The sequence below is a fragment of the Brienomyrus brachyistius genome, unplaced genomic scaffold (genome assembly GCF_023856365.1).
Source record: "Brienomyrus brachyistius isolate T26 unplaced genomic scaffold, BBRACH_0.4 scaffold62, whole genome shotgun sequence".
Lineage (NCBI taxonomy): Eukaryota > Metazoa > Chordata > Actinopteri > Osteoglossiformes > Mormyridae > Brienomyrus > Brienomyrus brachyistius.
In genome coordinates this window covers 443073-456837 of record NW_026042337.1, presented here as the reverse complement: position 1 = coordinate 456837, position 13765 = coordinate 443073, and the positions used below count along the sequence as shown (strand labels likewise).

Here is a 13765-nt window from a genome sequence, read left to right as displayed (position 1 = left end):
ACAGTCATATTGGAACAGGAAGGGGCCGTCCCCAAACTGTTCCCACAAAGCTGGGAGTATGAAATTGTCCAAAATGGCTTCGGGTGATGCAGAATTAAGAATTCCTTTCACTGGAACTACGGGGCCAAGCCCAACCCCTGAAAAACAACCCCACACCATAATCCCCCCTCCACCAAACTTTACACTTGACACAATGCAGTCAGGCAAGTACTGTTCTCCTGGCAACCAGCAAACCCAGACTCGTCCATCGGATTGCCCAACAGAGCAACATGATTCGTCACTCCAGAGAACACGTCTGTGCACTACAGTCCAGTGGCAGTGTTCTTTACACCACTGTGTCCGACACTTTGCACTTGGTGATGTAAGGCTTGGATGCAGTTGCTCGGCTAATCTTTTTGAGCTAATCTGAAGGCCACATGAAGTTTGGAGGTCTGTAGCTACTGACTCTGCAGACACTTGGCAACTTCTGCACACTGTGCGCCTCAGCATGCGTTGTCCCTGCTCTGTGATTTTACATGGCCTAGTAGCTGTTGTTCCCAATTGCTTCCATTTTGTTATAATACCACTAACAGTTGACCATGGAATATTTAGTGGCGAGGAAATTTCACGAATGGACCTATTGCACAGGTGGCATCCTATCACGGTACTACACTTGAATTCACTGAGCTCCTGAGAGCGATCCATTCTTTCTTGTAGGAGCAGTCTGCATGCCTAGGTGCTTGATTTTATACACCTGTGGCTATGGAAGTGATTGGAACACCTGAATTCAGTGATTTCAAGGGGGTGCCCTAATACTTTTGACAATATAGTGTATCTCCAGATATTGAATCATGTAATGGCAAAAGTTACGATTTACACCCCCTAGTGGTGAGAGGGTGCCACTACAGACACATGTTATTATACAGTATATGTTACTGAGAGTTAGAAAACAAAGCATAAATAGAGGGTGGGGTCTCTCTTTAACTGAGAACTGGATACATTAGCAGTGTTTTTTCTGGTACTTGGGTTTTCGCACCGTGGCTAGGCGTGGATAGGCGTGGATAGGCGTGGCTAGGCGTGGATAGGCGTGGATAGGCTTCTGCTGACTGCAGCAGGCCCTCGTCCCACAGCACGGGGCAGCGGTGAAGCTGCGGGTGTGAATATTTAACTCAGAGTTTCATCCAACTTCACTCTGAAAAGGGCATAGTGTGTGAAAAGGCCATAGTGTGTGCCGACTGCAGGCCAGCAGAGGGGAAGCCTGCTCTCTTGTTGACGGACCGTTCATCCATCCATCCATCCATTTTCCAAACCGCTTATCCTATTGGGTCGCGGGGGGTCCGGAGCCTATCCCGGAATCAATGGGCACGAGGCAGGGAACAACCCAGGATGGGGGGCCAGCCCATCGCAGGGCACACTCACATACCATTCACTCACACATGCACACCTACGGGCAATTCAGCAACTCCAATTAGCCTCAGCATGTTTTTGGACTGTGGGGGGAAACCGGAGTACCCGGAGGAAACCCCACGACGACACGGGGAGAACATGCAAACTCCGCACACATGTGACCCAGGCGGAGACTCGAACCCGGGTCCCAGAGGTGTGAGGCGACAGTGCTAACCACTGCACCACCATGCCGCCCCGACGGACCGTTCAAAAATGTGTTTTTGTATAACGCCTTTCACAACAGCATCGCCCCAAGGGCTCTACATGGGTGTATTGTGATACTCTCTCTTAGTCATGTTGTAATGTAATACAAAAACAGGGAAAATGAAAGACAGAGAAATGAAAGAAAAAAAGCCAGATGGCAACAGTGGAGAGGAACCAAAACCTCCGTCCAAAGTCAACTGGCCTTCGGGATGTGGAGACAAAGAGGTTTTCATTTTCAATCATAATGAACAATATAAAAGCCTAAATCTTACTCATCATTGCAACTTTTCTAAGATATGCCTTTTGCAATAGGGACATACTGTATAACAGAGTGATACATTTATTTTTCAGTACCTATGGAGTAATTCAAATTAAGTCGAAACGCAGCCCCTTGTCTGGAATCTAAAAAAGCCTGGAATCTTACCACCTGCTGGCCAACTGCAGTGATGACAGGAAGCGAGGGACATATTTGTGACGGAAACAGAAAGGTTAACTACTGTCAAAGGGTCTGGAGCCGAGAGCCGCGGCGCTTACAGAGGAAATGCCAGAGATGTGACTTTCTAATAAAGGCCACGATAAAGGGTGAGGACACAGCTGTCCAGGGAGGCAGCATGAACGTGCTCATAGACGCTTGTTATTTTAGTAATTCAAGCAACGGAGCAGCAGCTTTTCCCTCTAGAAATCCATGTCTGTGTGCGGCCGGTCGCGTCCCCCTGCCGAATGTGTGGCATGGTGCCGGATTGTATTACACTGTGGCTCCTCACGCTTTCACAGCTTCCTGTCAGCATTGGCACAGAGTGGAGAGCTCGGGTGTGACGCCACACACCGTGAATCAGCACATGCTGACGCCGTCCCGTTATGGAACAGATCCGCGTGGATGGATACGACCCTCAGCTACCGGATCAACATTAATGTGATGCAATGTTTCCTAGCCCAGTCCCATCAGGCAAGGGACAGGGAGTGTCAGGAGAGGATGGAGGACAAGCCGGAGAGGGACGGAGTCAGAAGGTGAAAAACAGCTATGCGAAGACCAATATCATCTAAATGTGTGCATGCATGACCAGTTTCTATACTGGGTCTCTTACTGGAGCAGTTGGTTGACTTACTTGTTCATGGTACCTAACAGTACCCTCTAACTACCACAGCCTCTGCCACCCCCATGTCTTAAAATATCCACAGGATAGTCCCAGGATCCTCACTAGCTGCACGTCACTGTAGGGCAGAGAGGGAAGCAGAGGCCCACCTGATCAGGAGATTGCGGTCAAATGAGGGCGGGCAAGCACTGTGCCTAGGCCTAATTAAGACACTAACGAGCCTGGATATGTTCAGTGCTCTCGTCACATTAAAAAAACGATTTTAATAACCACACAATAGAATAATTTATTTTACACCTTTAATTCTATTTGTTCATGTAATGTGCCGGAACTTGTGCTACAAAGTTGCACAGTGAATTTAGGACAAACGTGTTTGCAAATCACTTCAAGTACAAGTTCAATGTAAGAACAAGTGAATAGAAAAGAACTGATCGTTTAGAGCAGAGCTCTTAAAAAAAACATCCTACGCCACTTAAACACACAGCAAAAAATGTACATTTATTGCAGGAAAAGGTTGGCTATACATGAAGGCATTCAGGTGGTGTTCAGGGAGAAGATGTGCTAAAATATAAGATTAGGCGTTACTGGAGGCAATCATTAAAAGTGGAACATCTTTCCAGATGCATCTGCGTTGCTGGGTTGAATCATGAATCCCTCCTCACAAAAACTTCAGAAAAATTACACTAAGCATTTAAGCCTTGTATACATTATGTCAAAAGGCATCAAGTTTCACCACAAATCCAGAAAATCACACTCGGTGTGCAATAGCTGTGCCTACAGGAAGTGGCGCATTTTGACAGGAAGCAACAACACGCATCGATTACTTCCCCTCATCATTCCCCTCCGTGTCACTGGTCCCCCTTGAGTGTCTGTAGGGTTACACTCGCATGTTTCCAGCTCTCCAGTTCCAGTCCACTTCTAAACCACACATGCCTAATTTTTACACATCCCTCCAATAAAAAGGAAGTTGGGGTGGATGGTTCTTATGAAAACAAACATTCGAGAACAAATTGGAAATTATATTTTAATTTGCAAAACTTTCTACAGGAGTAGGGCGCCAAACTTTAGAACCACTTAAGCGCACATATATTACAATAACCCTCCACAACTCGCAGCTCAAAACTTGGCTGGATCCACACCTTTTTCTGGTCCTGAGCACAGCTACGGCTGTGGTACAATTCGGACCATCGGCTACGTCAGAGAGCTCGCACACCAGAGAGCTCCATACAAACTTCAAGCAAGACTACACCTCCCAGCATTCCCAAAGGACCCACCATCAAATTCAACATTGCATAACTCAATTTCTTAAACTACCAAAAAAAAAAACTCCCTAATTTTTTAAAGGACTTCCCCCATAACTGCACACACTTTTTTTCTGAGCCCAGTGACCAATTCATACCAATGCAGGATTAAATATGCATAACATTGGTCATTAAAGTCAACTATGCAATGCAGACCCAACACAGAAATCCTGCAGCACAAACATCCTTTATGACCCTGGATTTTCTTACCCAGTTACTCAAACAAAATCTAAATACAAGAAAACTCATGCTACCTTAAGTGGAGGAAACAAGGAACTATATAAAACACGTGTGTATCTTAAAATGTGCCAGCAAAGAAGAATGTAAACCAAGTCCCACGCGCTCATGACAGAGAAGCCTGCCGGGACTGAGGGCATCTCCATCCCAGCGTGCTGTATATTGCTTTTAAGACCTCAAACATGATTTTAAATGGTGACTTATCTTTGGAAAAAAAGTGCATTTTTTCCCCTCTCTTCTTAAAGCAACGCAATAGCTAAGACTATATGTAACTCAGCAGAGGTTATTATCAGACAGCTTGTCAGAAGCCCACTTGAGACGAGACGGAGTGAGGTAACTGACATTCCTGTGGGGGGGGGGGGCGTTTGAAGGTGAGCGTTCTGTATCTTTCCCATAAACTAAAGTTTAGTGGTGACAGAGTATAGGCGGCTGGTCTTGTTTTTATTTTAAAAACCTTACCATCCCCACCCACCCTTCACTCCGAGGACGTGACAGTGAGCTCCAATTTCTGCGTGACCACGCACTGCGCCCAGATTCAATATGACGGCTGTCCAGACGTGTCTCTAACTGGGCATCAGGAAACTGTGGACCTTCCCGAGGGGAACCACTGCCTCTGAGCAACTGGGCGCGGCTTTGAGGTGGGCGAAGGTACTTAAAACGAGATCGTGGCCCTGGGGTCCTGCAGCGGGCACATGAGGGGCAGGCTTGTGCGTGAGGATGCGCAGTGACTCCGGGGGATGCCAAGCAGTTTTGTTAATGGCCCCACAGTGGTGTGGCGAGAAGGGGACCAGACAGCTGAACGGAGTGGAGGCTGGCTGGCGTCTGTCTGGTGCTAAATCGGGATACGCCAGCGAGGTGAGCAAGGAGCCCCAGAAGCAGAGCGAGGAGGTAGCTGGAGAGAGGGAGGACCCCAGGGCCGAACGCTTCTTCCGGCTGTCATTTCCCGGGATGCAGCTGGGCAGGCTGGACTCAGGGGCGATGGCTTCCGGGAGCAGAACGTGCTCAGATCCGGTGCCCTGCACGCCAACCTGGCAGAGTGTACCGCGAGACCTGGGACAGGTGAGCTGCTGCAGCACGGCGGAGGAGGCGATGAGGCCTGCCACGCTTGTCAGGTAGACCAGCCCGAGCATGCAGGTGAGCTGCAAGAGAAAGCATTTAAGAAGTCACCTTGTGCATCAATGCAGAAATACCTGCAGACAACCAGACTTCACGCATTTTTATCAGTAATGGTGTCCAATGGTGTCCGTGGTTAAACAGATCTCGTCTCACCTTGGCAAAGTGGTGGTATATGGCCGTGAAGGCCTGTTGCCATGCCGACTGCTCCAGCAGTACACACAGGTCAGTGTACGTAAACCAGCCTCGGTTCAGGCCCTGCTTCACCGCTATGCTGGAATGACAGTGGGTGCAATTAAAATGAGGCACAACCAAGGACAAGTGAACTGCTATCAAATCTTGTTACCTCCAAGCCTCTGGTAGGCCAGCATGTGCCATCTGGCCCAGGGATACATTGTTTGCATACATAATTCATCATCATCATTTTTATTAGCTTTTTTGCACTGTGATGGTAGCTACTACAATACAGCCGAATGCGGAAATGAAATGGCCGATTATCGCCTTGATCGATGCTGGGTGGCAATTGGTCAATCAGTATAAATAACGATGATTTTATGAACCGATCAAGTAGTTTACTACCATTACTTCTTGTCCCAAATAGAGGTGAGCAATACAGCCATATTTTATCACAACCGGTTGCAAATGTAACCACCACACATACCTCAGAAGTATCGTAAGAATTGCAATACTGCACTGCATTTACGTTAATTCAGCAGATGCTTTTGTCGAGAGCGACGTACAAGTGAGGCATGCAGGCCTATATCTCTCGAAGGCATGCATGTCTGCAATGTGCCAAGCATGAATGCGGTACACTAAGCTTCCAGTGGATGCCCAGTTACAAGCGCAATACTTAACACTATTTTTATAATGACATAAACTGGCAACTGCCTATCACGCAATTCATGCTGCAACAGTACCGCAACAAAAAAAAGACCTGTCAAACAAAGCAATTTCAGCCCGCAGAACATCTCAGGACTGCCTGTATCTCTCTCAATTACCCGTGTCATTCAATCTCAATTTAGTGGCCACATTCTGAACTAAAAACTTAGATCGTTTTTTTAACCAATTAACTAACTTGGTGGAAAAAAACTTTATATACCACTGGACTGATAAAAATACTGCGTGTGTATCACACGGTAAACGGCAACAGAGTATGCAGAATGGCTTATGAGGAAGACCTGTCTCCAAAAAAGGTTCTACTTTGTGTGTAAATGATTTATTTACACTCCCCGCGTTACCATTTGTACAATAGCAGCAACATAACTGATCTTTTTAAGCACCTGAGGTGTCAGCATCCCAAAGTTGGAATGCCTGGCTATGCGCGTATGTGCCCCCACATCGGCCGCGGTGATACACCCGTCACCTTCCACACACCCTGAAGAAACCAAACACTTCTTACAAACACAAAAACAACTTATTTATTATTTATCCATCATTTCTTTGTATTGTTGTACACGAGCTCAGAAATGCAGTTTTTGACCAAAGTGATAAACATTCACTTGCATATGAAACTTCTGAAACTTAAAACAAAAAAATATATATATTAAAAAGCACTTTTGCTATAATGAGTCAGTTTCTTATAATGAGTCATTATTTTATACGTCTTAGTAAGTTCACTGTTACAAAAAACACTTCTTGCAGCAGTGTAAGGAAAGACTCGCTGGTTAAGGGTTACACTGTAGATCGAGATTGTAGCCAAAAGTATTGTGGTATGACATTCTGGTGACATCACCCATTCCCCAATTCAGTTTCCATCCACAGTTGTGTTCCCTCCCCCTCACCCCCATCATGTAATGCTGCATGATGGATAAGGTAAAACACTTGCAGGAAACATATCTGTTGTTTGGAGATTCTTTACAATGTGGGACAGAAACAAATTCGCAATGTCAAAGACATGTCAACAAAAGGTGACTGTGGAGGAACTACCTCAAAAACATTTGGAACAATTAATTTAATCTGATGCTTCCATTTTTAATAGAAAGGGTTGTTTAAAATCTTTTGCTTGCAGAAGGCTAAGTTCATTAGTGTTTAAAAGATCTTTAGTCCGCTAATTATTATAAGTAAGAAAACTGGAATCTGACAGGATCGGTATTGACAGGTGAGGCTTTTACAAATAGACAGATAGAAAATAGACAATTGGGAGGCCAAGGAAAATGCAATAGGCACAACCTGTTTACAAGCTCTTGTCAACTCACAGGTGCAGACAAGCGCATGTCTTAGTGAGCCACATGGACCGCCCCAGACAGCTGCTCACATTGTACAGATGCACAGATCAGCCACTCTGATGTCTGATCCAACAGTAAACTGACATCTCGACCCTGTCTGTGTGCCGTGTGCTCAGCTGCCGGCACAAATTGCTGTTTGGCAGAGCAAGTTGTTTGTGTTAATAAGCCAGTAGGTTTATATCCATACCAGGGCAGCAGGATACTGAAAAACATTTATATTGCAACTGAAAATTTTGCAATAAAAATATTGCAATATTTATAAACAAAAGAAGAAGGTGAAAATATACCATAAACTACAGTGCTCCAGTATCCTACATGGTCAAATTGGTTCTGCAGCCCACCACTATAACCAAAAAGTGTGCAGGTGCAAGATTTTACATTAAAATGCCTATTTACCCTGAATATACATCTATTATTGAATGGTATAGCACACTAAACGAATAGCAAGTGCAGCTCTTCCACCATCCAGTGTTAGACATCAATTGAGTTAGTATGCTGGGCTGAGGATTTTTGCAGACAGCGTGATGACATATACCACGCTCAACCACGCTCACGTGCTTTGTGCACCAATCTGAAGTTGTGCATTTTTGTTAGTTTTAAAGCTTTTTTTTTTTAATGTTTTCGAGCCACAACCATTCAAAAACTGCACTAACAAAAAGCACATAAGATGCGGGCTGACTGCATAGCCAAACAGAGCAGGTTAAGATGCGGGCTGAGTGCATAGCCAAACAGAGCAGGTTAAGATGCGGGCTGACTGCATAGCCAAACAGAGCAGGTTAAGATGCGGGCTGACTGCATAGCCAAACAGAGCATGTTAAGATGCGGGCTGAGTGCATAGCCAAACAGAGCATGTTAAGATGCGGGCTGAGTGCATAGCCAAACAGAGCATGTTAAGATGCGGGCTGAGAGCATAGCCAAACAGAGCATGTTAAGATGCGGGCTGATTGCATAGCCAAACATCCATCCATCCGTTTTCCAAACCGCTTATCCTACAGGGTTGCGGGGGGTCCAGAGCCTACCCCAGAAGCAATGGGCACGAGGCAGGGAACAACCCAGGATGGGGGGCCAGCCCATCGCAGGGCACACTCACACACCATTCACACACACATGCACACCTACGGGCAATTTAGCAACTCCAATTAGCCTCAGCATGTTTTTGGACTGTGGGGGGAAACCGGAGTACCCGGAGGAAACCCCACGACGACATGGGGAGAACATGCAAACAAATAGCCAAACAGAACATGTTATTTATCCACCCATCTGCCTAACAGGTTGGTGGGTTTGCTATTTTTGTAAACTTTTTCACACACAACACATTATATATGAGTGAACTCAACAGTAACCATGACAAACATTATGACTGGCTTGAAGAGTACAAACAAAAGAAGCACTGATATATGTTAATAATCCGTATCAAATGTATTAGACAATCTTACCAAGTTGTTTCCATTGACAAAACAATATTTTAGTGTGCCTTACTGAAGGTCTCAACCCAGCTGATTACTGCAGTCCTGATGTGACATTCGCATGTGTATAACGTGATGGTGATACTATCAATGCACAATGTACTGGCCTATTGCATGCTACTACAAATCCGACAGGACACACAAAACACATACCTGGTTTCTATTTGATTCAAGATGTCCAAGAACTCATAGGGTTCAGCATAAAGACTCCAGTCCTAGAAAACAAGAGACAGACAAATGACTAAACGAAGATGCGCGACATTACCGTTACACACACACAAATACACAAGTTGGTCTTCCTATCTAAATGGGGACCTTCCATTCATTTTCCAGTCAGCCCGCATCTTCATTTCATTCCTAATCTCAGTCATGACTCCCTTAACCCCCATCCAGCCCTAACCTTAACCATAAGTAACCAACCCAAATACGAGACTTTTGGCACTTTTACTTTTTTGATTGCATTCACCCCCCCCCCCCACACACACGGTTCAGATCAGCACTCACAATGGCTTTGAGGAAGTTCATCTCCAACGTGTTGACCGTCTGCACATCCAGCTTCCCAGCGGCCCCCCACTCGTCATTGAACACCTCTTCCTCTTCTCCCTCATCATACAGATATTTGCTAGCAACCATCTTGGTGACAGAAATAGAGCAGGGTCAAGCCCAGGCACTAAAATAGCTCTGAGTGTCAAGGGTGGAAAGGCGTCCTGCACATCTATAATTCCTGTGCTAGGTGACCCGACTCTATATGAGCTCAATTCATCACTGCCATTAATAATGTATTAGCAGAAAACTTATGTCAATACACGAAACCACAAGACAAAACGAAAATCCACGTCTAAGAATCGACCCTGTACAACCAAGCAAAATACTAATAAAGTCCTATTGATTTTTACCCAGTGCTTTTCCTAAAATGGTATCGAACAAACTGGCAAACCACAGAGGCACAAACTAACACTACAGTTTAGGGTAACAACAGTCTAGAGGATTAAAGTCAGAAGAAAGCAGGGAAAACAAAAGTCCATGGGTTAAAGGTAAACAGACTAGCCAACCCGAGGGCATGCTAACATTACACAGGTCAAAATATAGTGTTTTTTTTTTATAGAGCAGTACTATTCCCTGCAATGTCATCTTTAGATCAGCTCTCTTTTCAGCCACTGGCAGACCAGCCCTCAGATCAAGACAAAATTGCAAACAAATTGCGTCATAGTTTCCATGCTATCTACTGTGCCATTATAACCATATTACATAAGATGTCCAATAGGAAATGAGGAAAAATACAAAGAAACATAAAAAAACAACTCTCCATTCTGTTATGATATCTATATCTTAGGTCTACTTACATCAACTAGCACAGCAGACTGCACAACGCAAATACATATACGTATGCATATATATTATATTGCTAAATTGCACAGTACACAGATAGTCTAACATTGTAATGCATTTGGATATATTTTTTCTATATATTTCCACTGCTTTAGTCTTAGCCTTTTCATGTTTATTTTTCACTTAAATTTGTAAAACTTTATTGCACAGTCTCAGGACCGAGTCAGGGCACATTTCACTATGTTGTACTTGCACAACTGTTTATGTGACAAATAAGGAATCTTGAATGGCCAACATCCTGAATTTCCACACGTCAGACTGCAGGATATGACCGGCGGTTGTCGTACCATGGAGATCAGGAAAAGGTCAGAGGACGAGATCTGCTGCAGGTACTCAGGGTTTCTGTGACGGAGCCGTTCGATGTAGACCAGAGCCAGCATCATGGCGCATGGAGAAATGCAGGCCTCCCTGCAAGGTCGCGAACATGCCTCACTTAAGTGCTTCAGAGCAGAACACCAGCGACGAGCCCAAACACACAGAAGGAAGTTGGATGGCGACTTGATGAAACGAACCTGGAGACATGAGCTGCGTACTTCTTCTGAAGCTTCCGGATGGGGCTCGGCGCAGACTTCTGCAGCAGCTCTACGGCGATGTCTGTGAAAGACGGGACACACAGAGGCAGCCTGTCTTAATAAACTAATGCTAACAAAATAAGGGCCACAAAAGCCAGAGATGGATATGAAAATACGCATCGCTCTGGAAAATGCACACCACACATGCACCAAACCTGGGACAGATGTAACAGTAAGGAGTCATTTTACAGTTCAACTAAAAAACTTATAATTGCCACTGGCTGAAACGTGGCTGAGAATTCTATTTATATTTTTATAGCACCTAACACAACAGAGTCACCCCAAGGCGCTTTACATGGGTGTGACAATACGGCATCATTAAGACAGAATAATACAAAAACTGGAAAAAGGAAAGACAAATGAATGACAGAATGAAAGCCAGATGACAATGGAGGAGAAATTCTTTCGCATGCATCTCTTTACCAATCCCCTTTTTTCTTACTGTGCTTCAACTTCCAAATATTGTGCAGTGTCACTTAACGCACCTGTAACAGGGCAGGAGAGGGCATCCAGCGAGCAGTCACTGTCCAGTCCGTAATACAGGCGCTTCCTAACACGTTCGGATAACTTCTGGTGACCGGGAAGAAACTGCAAAGTCACGTCGTGTCAGTAACGCGGAAAAATAACAATCCCCGGAAGACGTTTAGTTTGATTATACCGTAAATGCAAACGGCCAACTCCCTTCACAAACACTGCAAAAATGTGACTAGGTGCCAAGGACCGATGACAAAAACTACCTGAATTCCCCAGGCTGGCAATGTACAGTCAGTTTACTGTGATTAATTCGTTGCTTAGTAAAGCTTATTTGGGGTAGCTGACCACCGGGAAAACTTCACAAACATTAACAGTTTTTAGCTGTAAACAGCACTGATGCTAGCATTAGCTATGTTGTTAGCTCTCGGTGTCATTCCCCTATACGTGAACATGTTAAACGTGGTAAATGTCTCCGCATCGTCATTTCGGCGATTATCCAGGATAAACACCGGACAGGCCTCCCCGAAGCCTCGGCCTCGCCTAAAACGCACGCTACGATAGAAGTTCAAATTTCAGACAGAGCAAGCACCGTTCACACACGGCGGACACTAGCTAAAATCTACTTTTAAAATCCCGTCATACTCAAAATAAAAGGCTTAAACGACCTTTTCCCTGGAGTCCTTACCTCAGATACCCAACCATACAAATCATGCCGCATATTTGCAGAAGCTACGCAAATGGCTAAATAGCTAACGATACGCAAGGGCGGGAAATGTCCCGGTCGCCGTTAATATTTCCCAGGTTAGTTCCCCTATTACACACCGTGAACTCCTGGAAGTTGGAAAATGAAAAGGTCCGCTCGTCGAACAACTCCTCAAAATCCATTACGACAAGACGAAGCGACGAACTTAGACGTTGAACTCAAGCCGGAGCCCCTCCACATTGACAGGTTTACGTAACGCCCCGGGCCTCGCTGAGTCACCGCCAGAGTCAGAGTCTGAGTCAGAGCGAAGGCCACCCACGTGACTCAGCCGTGCGCGCACACAGCGGTACGCAGAAATGCTGTCACCATTACTCTTGAGTGCACCTGTCTCTACTGTCATATCTTATATTTGCATTCGGAGTTGCATGTACATATTATAAATGCATATCTCACACCGGAATGATTAATGTAAACGACGAACTGGTTTAAAATTATTCATAAAAGTCATCCATCCATCCATCCATCCATCCATCCATCCATCCATCCATCCATCAATTTTCTGTAGCTGTTTCATAATGTTCATGAATTTTTTCAAACCATTTCTTTGCTTACGCCAAAAATGTATGAGTTCTAGTTTATTCTAAATATTATTCCTTTATTTAACTTTCCCATTTCAGTTTCCTAAAATTCTGTAGCCCTACAAATACAATCACTGGCCACTTTATTAGGTACACCTTTCTAATATGGTGTTGGACCCCCTTCTGCCTTCAGAACTGCCTTAATTCTTCAAGCCATAGATTCAATAAGGTGCCTGAAACATTCCTCAGAGGCTCTGGTCCATGATGACATGACAGCATGATACAGTTGCTGCAGGTTTGTCAGCTGCACCTTCATGATGTGAATCTCCCATTCCACCACATCCCACAGGTGGTCTGCTGGATTGAGATCTGGTGACTGTGGAGGCCACTTGAGTACAGTGAACTCATTGCCATGTTCAAGAAATCAAACTGAGATGACATGAGCTTTGGGACAAGGTGCGTTTTCCTGCTGGAAGTAGCCATTAGAAGCTGGGTATATGATGGACATAAAGGGATGGACATGGTCAGCAACAATACTCGGGTAGACTGTGACATTAAAATAATGCTTAAATCACCTTTCTTCCACATTCTGGTGTTTGATGTGAACACTGACTGAAGCTCCTGACTGCTATCTGCATGATTTTTATGCATCGTGCTGCGGACATATGATTGGCAGATTAGATATCTGTCTCAAGAGCAGCTGAACACGTGTACATAATAAAGTGGCCAGTGAGTGTGTGCCTCACGTAGGCCCAAGGGAATGTCCATATCAAGCTGTAATGTATAAGTAAGTTAGTACATCCTGTTAATTCTGTACAACTTTCACACGAGGGCACATACATTTAGACTTGTCATATTTATTTGTAGATCATACAAACATTTGGTCTCCACAATGTAATAAAAACCTAATCCACACACACACACACACACACACACACACACACACACACACACACACACACAGAATTCCTTGTACAAGTTAAG

General features: G+C 44.8%; 1 protein-coding gene across 1 annotated transcript; it reads right to left on the bottom strand.

The window, feature by feature from the left end:
* Positions 1-3008: 3008 nt before the first annotated feature.
* On the bottom strand, positions 3009-12503 carry cnppd1 (cyclin Pas1/PHO80 domain containing 1). The gene is made up of 8 exons (XM_049001893.1): positions 12323-12503; positions 11512-11614; positions 10967-11048; positions 10742-10862; positions 9570-9698; positions 9219-9280; positions 5531-5648; positions 3009-5400 (listed from the first exon to the last, which is right to left on the bottom strand). The coding sequence occupies exons 1-8, from the start codon at positions 12383-12385 to the stop codon at positions 4825-4827; spliced, it is 1254 nt and encodes a 417-aa protein (XP_048857850.1). The 5' UTR covers positions 12386-12503; the 3' UTR covers positions 3009-4824.
* Between the last annotated feature and the right edge of the window lie 1262 nt (positions 12504-13765).

Excerpts from the sequence above, each read along its gene's own strand:
- cnppd1 (XM_049001893.1), bottom strand. The coding sequence starts at position 12,385 with ATGGATTTTGAGGAGTTGTTCGACGAGCGGACCTTTTCATTTTCCAAC. Across the intron at positions 11,615-12,322 it reads CCAACTTCCAGGAGTTCACG|TTTCTTCCCGGTCACCAGAA; the intron begins GTGTGTAATAGG and ends GTGACTTTGCAG. Across the intron at positions 9,281-9,569 it reads TGAACTTCCTCAAAGCCATT|GACTGGAGTCTTTATGCTGA; the intron begins GTGAGTGCTGAT and ends CTTGTTTTCTAG.